Below are 18130 nucleotides of genomic sequence, written 5' to 3'. Positions count from 1 at the left end.
AGCCCCAATTCACAACACATGTCATCTCAAGGCACTTTACAGTTCACCAGATCATACAGTCAAATTGAGGAAAAGTTTTCTATCTAAGGAAAAACAGTTGATTGCATCGACTCATCAACTCAAAGGCAATCCCTCACATTAGGCATGCTTGTAGCAACAGTGGAGTGGAAAAACTCACTTTTAACTGGAAGAAACCTCTAGCAGAACCAGGCTCGGTGAGAGGGGCCATCTCCCGAAGCCAACTGGGGTTCAAGAGGACAGAAGCAGAGATAGAAAGAAGCTGAGATACAAAAGGCAGCTGTAAAAGGGACCTCGTCCAGGAAACGCACAGCCAGGCAAATGAGCTCCGAGCCAGTTACAATGTCAGAGGATGAGGAGGGCACATCCAACCAGTCACAGTCAGAGAAACAGGACTACTCTGAAAGACAGGCCAATCTCCAACATCTATAAACAAAGGTGTTGATGGCAGCAGCACAGCTGGTATTTCTCTCCAGGATGGAGTCACAGCCATACAGGAACAGACCAGATGAAGCTACTATGAGGAATAAGCAGAGAGAGCATAATGTTAGAGATTGAACTAACAGATTCTGCAGAGTGGGAGAATAGAGATGGAATGATAAAATGGGGGTCCCTATGTCCTCCAGAAGTCTAAGCCTATAGCAGCATAACTATAGAGATAGCTCAGGATAACCCGAGCCACTCTAACTATAAGCTTTATCAAAAAGGAAAGTTTTAAGCCTAGCCTTAAAAGTAGACAGGGTGTCTGCCTTTTTGTTTTTTGTGGTTTTGTTTCAGTACTAAAATAGGATGAAAGTATTTGGTATTAATGCCATTAGATTTTGAGGAAATATTTGCAATAGGGATTTGTTCTGTTTTTATGTTTGTTTGTTTTGGGTTTTTTTTTGTTTGTTTTGTCTTGAACTTTGCTGCATAGATCAACTTTAGGAATGTTGACAATAATTGATTTACTATTGTTGATTTAATGTTTTTTATATTTATAACCTCTCTTTTAAAAAAATTACTATTATAGTATTATAAATAGTTTAAATAATGTTTAAATAATTAAAAAAAAAAATTTACGGCGTATATTAAAAAACACGTTTAGCCCTACATGTTATGGAAAGATTCTCTTGATGCAAGAAAAATTCTATTTTTTAAGGAAATTACTGCTATTGGATAGATAAGATCAGTCAACATTAGATCAATGAAATAATCGATAACCTACATTTCTTATCAACATATTTACTTTTATATTAGAGAAGTTTCATCTTTCATTCTAATGCAGTTTTTTTCCTGTGCCTCTAAATTCCCAAACTCAAGTGTACATATGGCCACATGTACTTTGGCCGCTTCTGATTATGAACCACTTTTGATTCTGGTCCAAGGCCGCTCCCTCATCCTGTAATGCTGGTCTTATGCAGAACTAACAGCTGGGGAAACCCGGAACAGCTGGCATCCTGAAAGGTCAGGAGCAAATAGACCCGAGTCACTCCGATAGTCCACGGACCAATCAGACAGCTGTCCTGGGATTGGCACACTGCAGATTATACATTTAAGAGGCAATAGAAAGAGAAAATACTTCTATCTAATGGATGCTTTCTTTCCTTTATTATACAAGGCATTTCACAGTATGTTTATAGTTTAACCTTTTGCATGAACAGATGTTAAACATCTGCTGTGATTAAAAAAAAGAAAAGCTCTTCAATCAGAATAATCCACCTAACGCTTTTATAACGTCCATCATAGCAAGCAGTAGCTCTCGTTGGACAATTAAATAGCTTTATATGATTTTTTTTCCTACATTGTACCGTCTAACAACCAAACTATCGATTTAAGCTTTCCTTTCTAAAAGAAAATATCCTGAATATTATAGAATTAAAAGGAAAATGTGTAGGAATACACACACTATCAAAAATACAAGACCCTGAAAGCTGAACAACTCTGGGGGGGAAATCCCATAGAGTTAACAGGAGCAGATGCAGAACATCTACTGAGTTGTGGTGTAAACTTTAATGTCATTGTTGTCCAGGAGAATCCTTTAGGCTGGACTTGATATGCAGTTTCTAGGAATTGTAGCTTGAATCTGCCGTCTCTTGGCTCCAGCTTAACAGACGATGGATGAAAAAATAGTTTATTATCAAGGCTTTACAACTCTACTGGGTTTTTTTTTAACTCCCCCACTTGTAAAGAAATGCAAAAACTATAGCGTTTTTCGATAAACAATCAATATTTACATTCCATGCATAGCTTGTCGTTCTAATATTAAAAGGTTCTGTATTTTCTTCCACTTAATTGAGATTATAAAATGCAGCCTTTAGTTGATCATCTGGAGGAAGTCTTCTTCGTCAGTTCCGCACACAGAATGGCTCATGTACTGATCTGTTCTGCCTGTGTCATGTTAGCCAATTGTACTTTGACCATTGCTTTTTTAAAATACATTTCTATGCCTTATCCCTTTCATGGCTTCTTTGGCATATAGCATGTTTGTTGGAAATGTAACTATGTGTTTATGTACACAAAAGATGATTTATGCATTTTTTTGCATGTGTGTGTGTTCTTCGGCATAGATCGACTGACATGTTCTTTTTTTCTTCTGCTTCCAGGTGTTAAATGAAGAGTGTGATCAGAACTGGTACAAGGCAGAACTAAACGGAAAAGACGGATTCATTCCCAAGAATTACATAGAGATGAAAGCCCATCCGTAAGTACAGAATCTGACTTTTTAAGTTTAATCTTTTAATGGGGTGGCTAACAATGTAACCTAACACTGCCTCTACACATTGGAAAAATCTCTGGTTTTAAGTTTGAAATTTTAAGAGCAGAAACTTTGAAAGATTAATATTTAAGATGTTTGACTATTATGAGAAATGCTTCAGATGAGGACTAAGTTTAAATTGGCAGCACAGAGATCAGATCACAAATATTCTTGTGAACAGCGTTAATTTCTTAGGTTCTATGTTTTTCTTTTTAAAGGAAAAGTCCGGTCAGCGAGGAATAACCAATGGGTCATCATTGATACCTAAAACTAATAGATTTGGGGTGATTAAATAAATTTTGTGTTAATCAGTAAAAAAAGTGAAAATAATCATTTTCGTGGCTATCAGAGTCTGGGAGCAGCCATTTTTGCCCTAATATAATAACACCTCACTCCTGACTTCTTGCGGCAGTGACGTCATGGTGCAGTAAGCCTAGCGCCGTTCTCCCCACTTTGCAAGCTAAATCAATGGGAACTACTAGACACATCTGTAATCAACCACAATTATTGTGATTTCGAGAGGACTTCACCATTGAAATTCACCAGAGCTATAGTTAAACTGACAATGCCCACATGCATGGCAGTTTGATGTTGGAATACATCGGGTAAAAGTGAAAAAAATATATTTCACCTTTCCGATTCATGGTCCTCCACGGACTGGTTCGTCGTTAGATTGCCAACTTGAAGAGGAGTTTGATTCTTTCTGAGAAAAAACACGTAATATGTAGCCAACATTTTGAAGAAGAATGATTTCAAGATGACTTGGATAATGGCACGTTGTGCAAACACCAGACACAGCACTGGGACTTGCTCAACAGCCAATACTGCACCGTGACGTCACAAACCGATAGGTGGCAGTAGTGCTCTCTGACAAACATGGATGTCTCAATGAAGCACATTCAAATAAAAGTTACTCTTAATTAAAAACACTTATCATTTATTGAACAGTGTGTAATCATTTTATATGTTAAGTACTTTAGAAGTTTGAATTCTGAATATTACCGGGCTTTTCCTTTTAAACTAAAGGCATAACTAGCCTCCTTTATCAGCCACACAGGGATAACCAGCTGTTTGGTGTCTTGATGTTTCCCTAAGTCTGTGTATCACCGTCCCAAACCCTCTGAGCTTTCTGACTCTCCTATGGCTACTTTAAAAATCCATTTATCAGCTGAGCTGTAGCTCTCAACATCCTGAGCGACTGCAGTGACTAAAAGCTGACCCCATAACCGCCACTGATGACTCAGCAAAAACCAGATGCTTTTGTTTAGTTTCTAGATTTATGCATTTAACACCCGACTCTGAATGCAGCTTAATTTGTTCCTTTGTCACCATAAGTTTGCTTCTCACCTTTAAAGGGATTATTTTTAAAGCGTTTAGGGAGGGATGTGGCTGATTGATGCATTTGGAACCACAGTAAGTCCCCATGTGGAAAACATAAAGCCCAGCCCTGCTTTCTGGCCTAATTAGTCCTTTGAAGCTGAAAGCTAAATGATTGAGAGAAATGGAGGAAAAAGTGTTTGCTTTTATTGGGTTGTGTCTGGCATTGTTCATTTTTGATTAAACTGATCTGAATGGTGATTTTTTTTTTGGGTCTTTTTATCACTCTTTATAGAGTTTGATGTTCTATTAGACTTCAGTTAAACGCAGCAGTTTGGTTTATTGTGTGTTTTAAAGAAATTGTCACTTAATTATATATATATATATATATATATATATATATATATATATATATATATATATATATATATATATATATATATATATATATATGATAAGAAATTATCCCTTCCTGGTTAAATATAACAAAGTGTGAGCTAACTTATTTACTCCTGCTGATCAGGAGGGCTTTTTCTGCTGCTGCGTTTATATTGAAAATGTTTTAAGCATCAAAAGGCCTCCCAATTTCTCAGCTTGGAAGCTTGTGCAATTTAAAGTCAGATGCTCTTAATACTGGACTATTCTTTCCCAGCACTCTAGTGTGACTTTGCCTCATTTGCTTTCATTTGGGAAAAAATTTGTTTTAACACGTTTTTGAGCCAAAATTTCCACCTGAAAACTTCACCTGCAGTCAGCTCCTCAGGATTAGGGTCCTACTTGGGTATTCTGTTCTTGTTTGGCACAAAAGTTACAATTTTTTTTTATCATTATCCAAAACCTCAGTGTAAAATGCGTAGAAACCTAAAACACACAGCGCAAGATGTGCGTGACACCTCAGCGAGACGTCTTGAAGCCCATTGAGGCGCAACATCATTGACTTTGCATGTAAATCAGATACTCCTAACGTGCAACTGTGGACTGAACGCAGCATGTTAATAGACCTTTTTGCCCTTTTTTTTCTTTTAAATACAAGTTGATGAATTTTAATATAACACATGAATCATGTAAGCAATAGTATCAACACGTGGAGCTAAACCAGTGCGGTTTGCTGCTTCCATCTCACTTTCTTGCTGAACCTAATAGACTGTATTCTTGCAGCTTTTGGGCATCACATGCAACATCCTCTAGATCTAAGATTGGTCAGATATCCTTACACTGGTCTTTGTTGTTTATTTAATCTTGAATTTTGTGCAATATTAGTGTTGTATTTGTTAGTGCACATGATCTGCACTAGATTAAAACATCAAATGTTCATAAAAGCAAAATATTTCTGAACTAGGAACCGGTTGCATGTGGGGTGTTGTTTGTAAACAACCTCTTAAGATGAACCTGGCAGGATCGTTGAAAACCTTTCCCACTAGACCCGCTTTGGGTGCCAGATTACCTCTCTCTTTAATAACGTGCTCAGAGCCTCTTAGATTGAATTGAATATTGACCTCACTGCATCATTGCTGCGGCGCAGTCAGAAGTAACTCTTTGGAGGATTGTTCTCACTCTACTGGGCGTATCTCTTGGTTTCATTTCCCTCTCTTCTCTGATGCTTGTAGGCTATTCTATTCAACACATTATACATAATATTCTTACTACCATCGTTTGTATCTACAGTAAGAAGAGCCTTGGTTCACTTTTTCTTAAAGTAACCTTGGACCATTTAGTATCGCAATAAATCTCTCAGATCTGTTGGTTTCTCAAGATATTCTTGGCCTTCATCTCCAGTTGGAATGAGCCTCTACAGTGTGAATCCCAGGTGCTCTGCAAATGTATTTAGGGTGTATTACAGCTAGGAATTGGTCAAAAGGAGCACAGTATTTACACCAACATTTAAAACAAAAAATAAAAAATGATCCCAAAAAAGATCAGATTACGAATTAACTAACCTGTCTTTATGTATATAAAACACCAGAGATCAAATGATGTAGTCATTGCAATCTGCATCAGGAGAGCCGTCCGTCTCCCCGCCAGCTCCCAGATCAACTTCTCTGATTGGATGATGTGGCAGCAAAATTTAAATTTTTCAAAATCCAGCCTCTGCCGCTTATGAAATTTAAAATTATTATTATTATTTTTTTTTTTTTTGGTAAAGGCTGTACAATATACGACCATACACATTGCTAGCTAAAAGCCTGCCGTCAATGTATTGTTTTATCTGTATTCTACCCAGCTGGGAGTTTTATAAAAGCCTGACAGGAAAGGAAAAATACATTTGCAACTAAAGACATTTAAGAAAATAAATAGACAAATCCCCTAATAAAGACCGTTTTAGCTTAAAGACAAAAGGAATGTAAAGATCTGCTCAATGGCTAAAGACTACAGCTCAACATGGATTAATCATGGTTGGTAGAAGCTGCTACAGAAAAATGCGTTGTTTATTCCATACAATACTATCACCTCTCTCATCTAGTAACACTTGAAACAAATCTAGCTGAATGAGCAGCTGACCTTGATTATTTAGCCTCTGTTGTGATTAGAAGCTGTAGATTTTTAGCTCTAGACTTTTAGCATGCTAACCTAACTCTCCCATTTCATTGCCTTATTAACTGTATTGTGAGGCATCCTTTAGATTTCAGCCTTTAACTCTCCAAGGATTCTTTCTGTAAATATTAGAATAACAGGGAACGGAGGGGTGTTTGGGGGGGACTTCACCCCAAAATGTAGACTTTTTACTTTTTTTTTTTTTTTTTAAGGGGGCTTTAACACGCATGTCTTAAAACTGTAATGGTTCAGAAACTATAGCTGTTTAAAACCAGTGTGTCTCTTGAACGCCTGCTCACAGAAAAAAACTTTAGTATTTTTTTTTTTTTTTTTTTTTTATACTGTTATGAAAAACGAAAAAAGTTTGTGTGTTTGTATTCCCAACCTTTTGGTGCATTTACAGCTGCAAATCTTTTAGCGCACATCTGTACCAGCTGTGCACATCTCCCCTTCAGAGATACAGTTGGGGTCAAAGTATGAATCTGAATTATGCTAAGTTCACACCGCAAGCAGCAGAGGCAGCAGAGCAGCTAGTTTCCATGCAAAGACAATGGTTGGCATCTTGGCACAGCAAAAGGTCGTTTTGAGCAGTTGAAGCAGCGCGTCATGAGCTTCTGAGAACCTGACGCGCACAAGGCGCTTCAGAAGCAGCAGCTGCTGGAGTTGGAAAAAATTTTACTTTTTACATATCAAAGAAGCTGATCTGGGAGCTGGCAGGGAGACGAACACAGCGCTGCTGATGCTTATCGCTGTGATGGCTCCTCTGAAACACTTAACGCCTAAATTCATTTAAAATGTCGAAACCTGCTGGCAAAACCTATTCGATTTTATTATCCTGGTGCCTGCAGTTTGGATTACGTACGTGAAAAACACCTTCCAGCCGCCGCGAAGAGGCGCATTCCTCACGACAGAGCACCGTCGGTGTACGGGGGTCGACAGCGAAATAATATTTGAAGGCAGGATGGTAATCTGGACGAACTGACAGCACAGATGAAGTTTTCAGGTGGATTTTCCCATTTAAAAACATAAAACTGTTTTTTACCCACTGATCACAGCGAATATAGCTGCTATTGTTACAGGCAAAGAAAGGGTAGAGTAGCTCCGCCCAACGCGCATCAGACCCACTTTTCCACTGCGCAGCCAGAGCAGCAAAGATGCTTCAGCTGCGCGTCAGAACTAAAGTTGTACAAGCAGAAAAAATGAAGCAGCACGCACGTTTTAGCTGCTCCTGCCAGGGGCAGTATGAATGTAGCGTTAGAGGATTTAAAAAGGACTGATTCTGTTGAATTTCCCATTATCATTATTATTCTTTGTATCATTAATGCAGCATACTTTTGCTGTTAGATACACGATCTAGTCCAAAAGTGCTGAGCCTCTAAGGGTCCCAGCAGACATGCCCACACTGCTTTGCTAAGTTACAGACAATAGCCTGGTTCAGCAGCCAGTCAGTCATGTCTGTTTGGAGACAGATCGTTGACCCTGTTTAACAACGACGCATGTGTTTGTGATCATAAGTACACACTACCCATTTTCATAACTGTAGACCTGTATGTTGCATTTGGAAGTTCCACTTTTCCTCTTTTCTTTTTAATCGGGTTGATCTAACAGGGAAACAGACGTTCTGTCCTGCTGAGCTGAGATGCAAATTGGATTAAGAGTTTATTTCAGTTAAGTTCTTTAATTCATCACTCAAGTGTAAAAATTTAGCATAGTTTGTGATGAATCTATAAGCAGATAAAAACTTTTTTTTTTTCCTACATGTTTTAAACTTATGATTTTTATTGCCTGAACTTTGAAACCTGTGACTTATCTTTTATTTAATTCTGGGAATCTATAAAAGTTAGAGTTGCTTTTTCCTTGTTGTTACATAAGCAGCCAAGATGTGGGTGTGTTGAAGGACAGTCGTCTTCACTGAACCAGTCGGTGCTGCTAAATGCCTCGGCTTTTCCAGATATACTTCAATCAGAGCTGCACAATTCATGCTGGTGGAAGGCGGGGAGTGACCACATCAGCTCAGTTTATTCATGGAATACCAACTTATGACAAATATCTCCTTAAAGCGCTTTAAAAAAAACATGTTTATATATCCAAGTCTATCCAATTAAAAATAAAGATATAAAGTTAGTTTATTTATAATGGCATTAGGTAACAGCTTATCTTCTCAGGAAGCAGCTAATTGCTTCAGACTAACTTTGCAGGAATCCTTCATACTAAGCATGACTGGACGTTTTTAGGGGGCTGGAGCCGACAAACGGACAAAAAAAACGGAGTCACTGCGTAGAAGAGCGCTCTGTGTTAAAGGAAGCACCTGTAGCACCTTCATCTGCTCTGACATTAGGCCCAATAAAGGCTAACGGAAATTAAACTGAACATAGATGAGGCTGATTACTCAGATTTCCTGTTTGAACATCTCCTCCTTAATTTTATCTCAAAAAAGTTATTTCAGTCTTTGGTTTACACTGCCAGGTATCGCTTCACACCTTTTACGTCACACCGTGTGATGAACTGTTTGCCGCCTGTGTTTTTTTTTCTTCAGACACGCTTGACCTGCGGCCCAATCTTTTGTTTGCCCTCAACTTTCTACTACTTCGGATGACATCAGTCGGCTCACATTTCACCGTGTCGTTTTTTTGCTCCTGCAGGTGGTTCTTTGGGAAGATTCCTCGAGCCAAAGCAGAGGAGATGCTAAACAAACAGAGGCACGACGGGGCGTTTCTCATCAGAGAGAGCGAGAGCGCACCAGGAGACTTCTCCCTCTCTGTGAAGTGAGTAGAAGCAGTCGGACGTCACACATCTGAGTCAGCTTCAGTTTTCCCTGAACTCAGCTTTATGTTCTCCTCGTACGATTGGATGATACGAGTCACATGGAGAATGGAAGCTTATAGCCTGCAGCAAAGATGCTTTCCTTTACAGCAGAGCTCTTTTATCTTTAGCTCTGTAGTTCTTCTGTTTGCTCGTTTCCTCTTATCACTCTTTTAGCACTGAAAGCATAAATACCTCAAGGTAATTAATAACTTTTTCAGACAGTTAAACCAGACAGCATTCTGTAGGACGCTGTGAGCGTCCTGCTCCACCTGCTGTACATCTATCTACTCTAAATACCGCTGTAGGAGGTCCATTTATGAGTAGCTTGAATATTTTCAAGCTTCTATGTTCATCCAGCTTTTCTCTTATTCAGGTTTGGAAATGATGTGCAGCATTTCAAGGTCCTCCGTGACGGAGCTGGAAAGTATTTCCTCTGGGTAGTGAAGTTCAACTCCCTCAACGAGCTGGTGGATTACCACCGCACGACCTCGGTCTCCCGCAATCAGCAGATCTTTCTGCGAGACATAGAGCAGATCACCCAGGTAAGAAACGACGCCACCATGAGGTGAACGCCTCGAGTTTTCAGCTGGAGGCAGTTCTTTGCAGTGACAGAAACAGACGGAGGAGTGACGTATTTTCCCGTCTACCCGACTGACCGCTGTTGTCTTCCTTTTAGAGTTAATTTTCTGTTCACTAAAACTAAAAACGATAAATCTCAGGTATTTGTTTCCTTATATTTTGCAGTTCTCCAAGACTTTGTTGGTTTATTAAAAATTAACCAAATGGGTTCAAGTTTATATTCAAAATAAGGAAAAAACGGAAACCGTTTCACTACATAAGAAAACATAATAGACTCTGCTTTACCTTTTAAAAAAGGGGGAAAAAAACTAAAGCTTTCGTGAAGTTTACTTATTAAGGCTGCAGCCTTGATATTTCTTGTGTCGTATTGAACCTAGATTCATCTCTGAGAGAGAAATGTCTGTCATGTTCTGCAAATGCCACAAGCCACAGAACGCTACCTGCAGCATGCACAGGCTCTGCATCAAGGCTCTACACGAACATTTTGCTGTGGTCACACTGGTGCACCAATTTCTTTTTGGTTTTTTTTGTTTGTTTTTTTTTCATTCCCACAGTTTTACAGGTTTACTTAAGATGGTTCACTTGTAATCTGGTCAATATCAAAATCTTTATTTGAAGCACAATTCTTGTACAACTCAGTGGAAGTTCTTCACTGAGCTGAAATTTAAAGTTAAAGTTTCTCTTTGCAGGATCAAAATCATCCGTTGATCCTGTTTTAATGGAGGCACCATTCCACAGTTTTATTCACATCTTTAATGCAAAAAAATTTCATTAAAGAAAGAAATCAAATGAGATGGTTGTTGTGGGTTTAGGACTAGCAGCTGGTGTTTGTACTTCCTGCAGGTGTCTAAATCTCTGTTGTGCAGTTTTAGCTCCACCTCCGCAGATTCAAGATGAACTGCATTAAAAGGACAGAAATCACCCCTTAGGTTTCAGTGGCGGTTAGGCTGCAGGTTGCAAGGTTTAGGGACGGCAGCAGGGGAAGGCAGAGAGGAAACGATGATGCTGCAGGTAAGATGAAGGGGAAAGAGTGAGTGAGAGCAGCTGTGACTGTGTTTTAGTCAGGATGGAGGGAGTATGACAGGGAAATATCAACTTTGTAGTAAAAACATATATATTTGATTTTTATTCTTAAAGAGGGAACATAAGTACATAAGTAGAAGGTAAAAACCAAAGTGCAGTCACCTGGTTGGTTAGCCATGCATCTACCTGTAATCTTTATATAATCTCTTGATTCAGTTCCACCTTTGGGGGTTTTTTGGTTACAGGAGCCACAGGGATTCTGATAGAGCTGAAATTTAGTTCAGAGTCCCTGTTGGGATTTTCCCTGACATCAGGAACGAAAGCAGCGTTGCTAAAAGCGGAAATTTCAGTTGATTAAAAGGCAGCGTTTAAACCCAGACCCTGGCTTCTGTGCAACACTAAAGGTCGTCTTCAATCCTCCCCAAGCAGAAACATCCAGGCCTGGTTCAATTCTCCCAAAGCATTTCTGATAGGGCTTTAAAAAAATATGGTGGTGGCAGCATCATGCTGTGGGATGCCCTTTCTACCAATTCTGGCTGCGGAGGTTTTTTTTTTTTTACTATTTGATATATTTGGAGTCCTTTTGGTTGGAAGTTACCAATTTAGGATTTTGGAGGCAGGTTGAGCATTTGTACTAAAATGCGTCCAATTTTTTAAAATTAGCATTTTCCCTCCACCTAACTTTCTCTCTATCCTTTCTTTCTTCCCCTCCAGCACCCGACGTACGTTCAAGCGCTCTTCGACTTTGACCCCCAGGAGGAAGGCGAGCTCGGTTTCAGACGCGGCGACTTCATTCAAGTCCTGGACAACTCTGACCCCAACTGGTGGAAAGGAGGCTGCCACGGCCAAACGGGCATGTTCCCCCGCAACTACGTCACACCTGTCAACCGGAACATGTAAAAAGAAAAAAAGAAAAGAAAAAGTTCTGACCAACACAACAGCTTAACCATCACCACCATCATTATCACCACCGTTCTTGATCTCATCCTCCCAACCATCCAACCGACCCTCCACCTCTCTGGGCCATCCCACGGGGATATAAATAAAACAAGAAGAAGGCAAATAACTGAAATAGACAAAGAGAGAAAACAGGAGTAAGAGCTGCCGTAGGCGTAGCTATGTGGGCGGCAGCAGAGCAAAACCCGACCTCCATCCGCGCTGAGAAAGTTCACCTCCCTGCTGAACGCCTCGGCGAGGACTGAGCTGTCCTGAGGGAAATAAAAACACAGGAGAAAAAAAAAAAACTAAAGCATAGAGCACCAACCGTGAAGATAACCAAATGATCGAACCGCTCCCACAGCTGCTTCTGTCTTCTCAACTTCTTAACATTCTGCCTGTTTTTTTTTTCCTTTTTACTTCTCTGCCGCATGTCGTTCGAATCACGTCAGTGAATCCTCTACCAATAAACCGTAACTTGTTTTAAAGAAAAATGGAAAATAAAAAAGAATTAAAAAAAAATAAACTTTTAAAAAATGTAAAGAAAATAAAATAAAAAAAAAAGAGGAGTGATGCCAACTTTTCCATCACAGCTAGTTTCCATGTTTAAGACCATCGGCATGTGAGCATTGTACATCAGTTGTCGGCTTTATAAATGAATCACGTATAGAGAGAATCCATTTTTTTAAGAATATATATTATATATTTGTATGTTTGTCTGTTTTACCTCTTCACAAGTTTTTTTTTTTTCCAATTTGTAAATTATGTTCAATCTTCTGTTAGCCTAGAAAAGACCTAGTAGCTCTAGAATGTGATAATTGTCAACTTTATTTCTTTTGGTTTATCCAAGCTCTCTTGGATGATGACATTTAAGGCTTCATAACTTCCAATTTGAGAAGATTTTTTTTTCTTTTTTTATTGTCTGTCATGCAAGTAAAGTTAGTTATCTGAAAGAATCAGAAGGCTAATAATGACCAGCAAGATGAGCCGTCGGTGCTGATAAAGCCAGCTACCTTAACGCAGCCGCCGCTGTTCAGCCGCCTGCACCTACAAACATGAGGGAAGCCCGCTGGGAGAGCTGAACCACACAAGGGATTTCAAAAGACATGCTGAAAAATAGTGTTGTCAATATTCGTTTAGAGGGAGTGGGTCCGTACGGACGTGTACAGGTAGTTAACGGTCATGTTCAGACACATTCAATGCATGCATTAGCGGACACTCTGTAAGCAACAAAGGGGCCGAGTTTGGATAATCACACTGTGTGAGCGCCGGTGCAGACCTGCAGGCTTACAATTTGTAAAACTGAGATTGTTTTTTTTGTTTTGTTTTGTTTTTGTTTTTTTTTTTATCCTAAAAGTTGAGAGATCAGCTAAAATAATGTAAACGACTTTAGTTTTTGTGTTCAGTGTGGCGTGTGGTCAAGCACTTTCTCTGTTTTGTTTTTTTTAATTTACAACTTTTCGTCCGTTCCAGTGCGTGTTGTTTTCAGTTTGTTTTCTCCTTCTTTTGTTTCTGTTTCTTGTTCTCTCTGGATAGTGCCTTTCTCTCTGGTGTTTCAGTGTCTCCGATCTGCTACTTTGAGCCCCCCCGTCCCACCCCCCTCCTATGCTGGGGGGATCTGCCGGTCCTGTAATGATGATAAATGTAAATAATCCGAGATGTCCCATCTGATAAAACTCAGCCTCCTCCTCCCTTTGTCGGCCCACCTTCACCTTTTGCCCCAACAACAAAGAACTGTTGTCTCTCTCCTTGTCTTACCTAATGACACTGTTTTTTTGCTTTTTTTTTTTTTTTTTTTTTNTGTTGTCTCTCTCCTTGTCTTACCTAATGACACTTTGTGTTTGTTTTTTTGCTTTTTTTTTTTTTTTTTTATTTGCGTTTTTGTTTTCAATTAATAAAATGCAATTATTAAAAAAGACGGTTGTCTTCTTTTTGTTTGTGTTTTTTCCTGCCGTGGGCCCCAAGTGTGGAGCACACCAGAGAGGGGGTACAGTGTGTTTCCAGGGGTTAGGGTAGAAGTCAATTTATATAGAGACATTTCTTTAACCCTTTATAGGGCAAGTTACAGTTTTTGGATCACTTGCATACACCTTACAGATGGAGTTCCCCCTGTGAGGTCTAGAAGCACAAGATCTATATCCAGTCATTCAGCAAAGATCCTGCTACATGACTGTACATCTTAGTTTGGCATTTGACCAATTATTTAAGCCCTTCAGTGATATATTATCTACTGTAAATTAAGTTGGGGGGGTGGGAAAAAAGGTAAAGTTCAAAAGTTATTTATATTTAGGTTTATACACTAAAAAATGTAAGTGCCCATATCAGCATTAATGCCTCTAAGGTTATGTTGTACCAAAATATGTGTTTCTTTCGCTTTTGTTATTTTCTTAATATATTCGGGCAAGTTGGCGTATCTTATTACATTGATTTTTGCCATCAAAATATCCATATTTTTTGAAAGTTACAAAGGTAATAATAAGGTCTTGTCCTGGATTCCAAATAACACCATTGGCTTGAAATTTTGATTTTCAAAGTATTTCACAGAGTGCCCTATAAAGGGTTAAAAAAATATCGATTGCAATGAAGAATTCTGTTACACAGTAAAAATAATCAGTTTAACTAAAGATAAATACACTATAGATGGGAGTTTTGTGAATTAAATTAGATTAGATTATTATTATTAGATTCAACTTTATTGTCATTACACAGGTACAGGTTCAAGGCAACGAAATGCAGTTTAGGTCTAACCAGAAGTGCAATAGCAGCAAGTGCAGGATAAATAATGGTTCCATAAATACAGGACATGGGTTTCTACTGAATGAGTATAGAGATGAATGCCATTAGAAATAATGAATATAATATATAGATCACTGGTGTTATGAACTAAATTTACAGCTGGATATGTACTGAATATAATATACAGGTGGATATTACTATAAAAAGGTAATTGCATATTACAGTTAAAGTACATTATTGCAAATGTGTATGTAAACAATTGGTACTGAATAAACAGTCGGCAGTGCAAATCAATCATCGGTCAAAGTGATTTGCTTTGCACTGCCGACTATTGATTATTGTGCATTTTATAATATTCACTAACGTTTTCTTCATTCAACAGAAAGGTTGGTTGAGGGGTGTGAAAACTTTATTGTAAACCAAAGGGGGGACAGCAAGACAAGTCTGGGGAAACCACCAGGCTTGCGTTAGATTATCATGTTCAGAATAAATCAAAAGAGCAACAGTTATCTGGTTCACTTTTCAAATAACTGATCATTACACTTTTATCATTTAGATCAGCAGCTAGTTGATTAGCAGAGTGATACGTCACACATCAACCACAAAGCTGTAGGTGTATTTTTTTCAACATATTAGTATAAAAGAAATGATTATGATAGAAACTGGCTTATGGTTTTAGGGATTCATTTGTAGTTGCGTCATTTATAGCGTGAGGCACTCTGGATTAAACCATTGGCTCAAGAAAAAAATTATTTTTATATTTTTTGCTTTGTAAAGATTAAATATATCCATCGTATGTTTAATGTAATATAAATCAATATTAAAATTCAATCATTAATGACTGGTTGAACCTCTTTAGGTTCCTTTTTATTTTTGCTACCAAAACATCTCTTAATGGTAGATCTGTGGTGCATTCATGTCCCATACGGTATGGAGTGAAATTTGTTCCAATATAATTGAAAGCAAAGAACACAAAATCTAAACTTTAAAAAACATCATTTTTTTTAAAAAAGCTTTTGAGAATAATTAGATTATGCAAAAAGTATTTTTTTTTCTGGTTGACTTGGGCCCCGTCCACACGAAGCCAAACCCTGGCCTAAACGCACAAATTTTTCACCAAACCAGCCTCTCATCCATACGAAGCCGGCGTTTCGGGGGTCTGTAAACGATCTTTTTTTTATTAAGCCTTCAGAGTGGGAAGATTTTGAAACGCCGTTTTCGCGTTTCCATCTTTACGCTCTAACCGCATTTTCTTTCTTACACGCGTGCGTCATAGCGTCGCATCGAAACACGCATGCGCGACACAGTATCACAACAACAATGGCGCCGTACTGTGTTGAGTGGTTGCTGCTCATGCTACTCACCCTGCTGTCTGGCTTACAACAGAATCTTCTTCTTCTGGAATATCTCCAGGAAGAACAGAGCAATATCGACGACATAGTTCAGCACCTGAATTTGACTGAACCACGAAAATGGAACGGCAGGGCCATTTTCCGGTTTGGTTGTTGTATAAATATTACTGCGCATGCCCAACATTTCGTTGCCTGTTTTCGCCTATTTTTGCTTTGGCACCACAGCGCCACTTACAGGCCTGGCATACATTTTGCAGCGTTTTCATGCATTCGTGTAGTCGATCACATTTATTTTACATCTCCGTCTTTACGACAAACGTTCTGGAAAATATTAGCGTTTCGTGTTCGTTTTGACTTCGTGTGGACGGGGCCTTGTTCTGTTCAGATTTTATTAAGCAAATTTTCCTCTCTATACTTCTGTGTGGTCTGTGCTTGGAACTCATAGAGATTAGCCTGCTCTGCGTTTACGTTAGCAACAGCCTTTCTATTGGTCAGTGAACAGATCAGCCAGAGGTTGAATCAGTAAAAGGGGATTTTAATCCCTTAAAAATATTTTAAAAAGCGAAATATCAAAACTTTGACATATACCGGTAAGCTGAAAAGAAGTTAAATCTGTTGGGAAAAAAGCAACTGTAAAACTTTTGGTTGATCTTTTTCTCATACGAAATTACACTCAACTTTTTTGATTGTAAATGTTTTCATTTTCAAGTTCAATATTTTTGAAATCCCTTCTTCAAATGTCATCTTTAAAATGCCTACCCTGCTTTCACTAATACTGGAACAAATGTATTTCCGTACCGGACGTTACGCTGAATAAACGGCTCGCTCCGTCATACCCTCAGTCATTTATCTAATTTAATATCTAAACGTTCTCCATTGGTGCCATGAGCCGGTGGCCTTTTCACTCAGCAAACTGATGCAGGAAAAAAAAAGTTGAGTGTGGTTTAAAATTAGTTTCTTACAGTTATTTTCTGTCATGTTTTATTCTTAACACTAAAGGATTGATACATTACACTTTGAACATCTGGGGTTTCCCTAAAACTCAGCACCGGATGTTGATGCATTCACACGTCTAAATCCTCCTTCAGGTAATGCCCTATGTGACACTGAAGAATGTACCTGATTTTCTGAAACTAGAAGAGGATATTTCTTGTCTTTTGGATGCAGATGTGCACCGGGACAGCAGATCTAAAGAGGAAACTGATTTCATTTCTGCAAAAAGAGATTGCATTGCTCTGCATGCAGCATGCAGCTGCAAGCCCTGCAGTATGTTAAACAGGAGACCAGGCAGAGTCTGCAGCTCTGCAGGCCCCACATGTTAGTTCTCAGCAATCTGGAGCCTCCTCTCTGCCATTTTTGCTGCTGTCCGATTCAAACAGCGTTTTGGTTACATCAGTGCTGCTGTCCTCTTTGTGGCCCTCTCAACTGGAATTATCCAATGTGTTCTGGGTCTGAAGGATGTCATGCTGCCCGAGTGCATCTATTCAACCAAATGGATGAAGTCAGTCACACTGCAGCCTATGCGATTTAAATGAAAGCCTTTTATTTCCCCTTGCTGAATGTGTCTAAAACGCAGGGTGCAGCACAGAGTGCAAAGATGCCCTTTTCTAAAGTCTGAGGCTAAAGTACTATTTCTGCCTCAGGCGTCTGATGAAGCTGCCATATGGTGCTGCTATAGAAGTCGACAGCAAGGCTTTAAAACCCTCAGCCTCCCATTCGTTGGTGACATGTTATGATGATTTGAGGATTTGCAAGTTCAGAGTTCAGCAGATTATTATCACTGTGTGAACCAGTGCTCTTTCTGTGCCCCTTTTTACATCATTAAGTGTGCCGCTTCTTTTTTTTTAAACGGTGAAAATAAAGTGTTTTGTTATGAAACCAGAACTTTGGTATGCCTTAACATCAGTAAATTAGAGATGAAGTCTTTTTTTGTTTGCTTGTTTGCAGATTATAACCCAATATCCCTGCTTACATGATTCCATCTTAAGCATGTTACAACAACAAACCAGGTTAATTTGTTTGGATTTTCATCTTCTAGACCAGTTTGAATAAGAATATAAGAAAAATCATAAGAAAAAAATTTATTTTTTTTGTT

The 18130-nt window shown here is 38.8% G+C and overlaps 1 protein-coding gene across 1 annotated transcript in view; it reads left to right on the top strand.

The window, feature by feature from the left end:
* The window catches only part of grb2 (growth factor receptor bound protein 2), a 38181-nt gene extending 25721 nt beyond the window's left edge, over positions 1–12460 (top strand). The window contains exons 3-6 of the mRNA XM_015387932.1: positions 2604–2701; positions 9247–9369; positions 9783–9951; positions 11726–12460. Coding sequence (XP_015243418.1) covers positions 2604–2701; positions 9247–9369; positions 9783–9951; positions 11726–11911 — 576 coding nt within the window. The 3' untranslated portion in view covers positions 11912–12460. The remainder of the gene's footprint in view (positions 1–2603; positions 2702–9246; positions 9370–9782; positions 9952–11725) is intronic.
* Positions 12461–18130: the final 5670 nt, after the last annotated feature.

This window comes from Cyprinodon variegatus, unplaced genomic scaffold (assembly GCF_000732505.1).
Source record: "Cyprinodon variegatus isolate N-32 unplaced genomic scaffold, C_variegatus-1.0 Scaffold407, whole genome shotgun sequence".
Taxonomy (NCBI): Eukaryota; Metazoa; Chordata; class Actinopteri; order Cyprinodontiformes; family Cyprinodontidae; genus Cyprinodon; species Cyprinodon variegatus.
The sequence above is the reverse complement of the archived record's forward strand: the minus strand, read 5'-3'. Positions and strand labels throughout refer to the sequence as shown.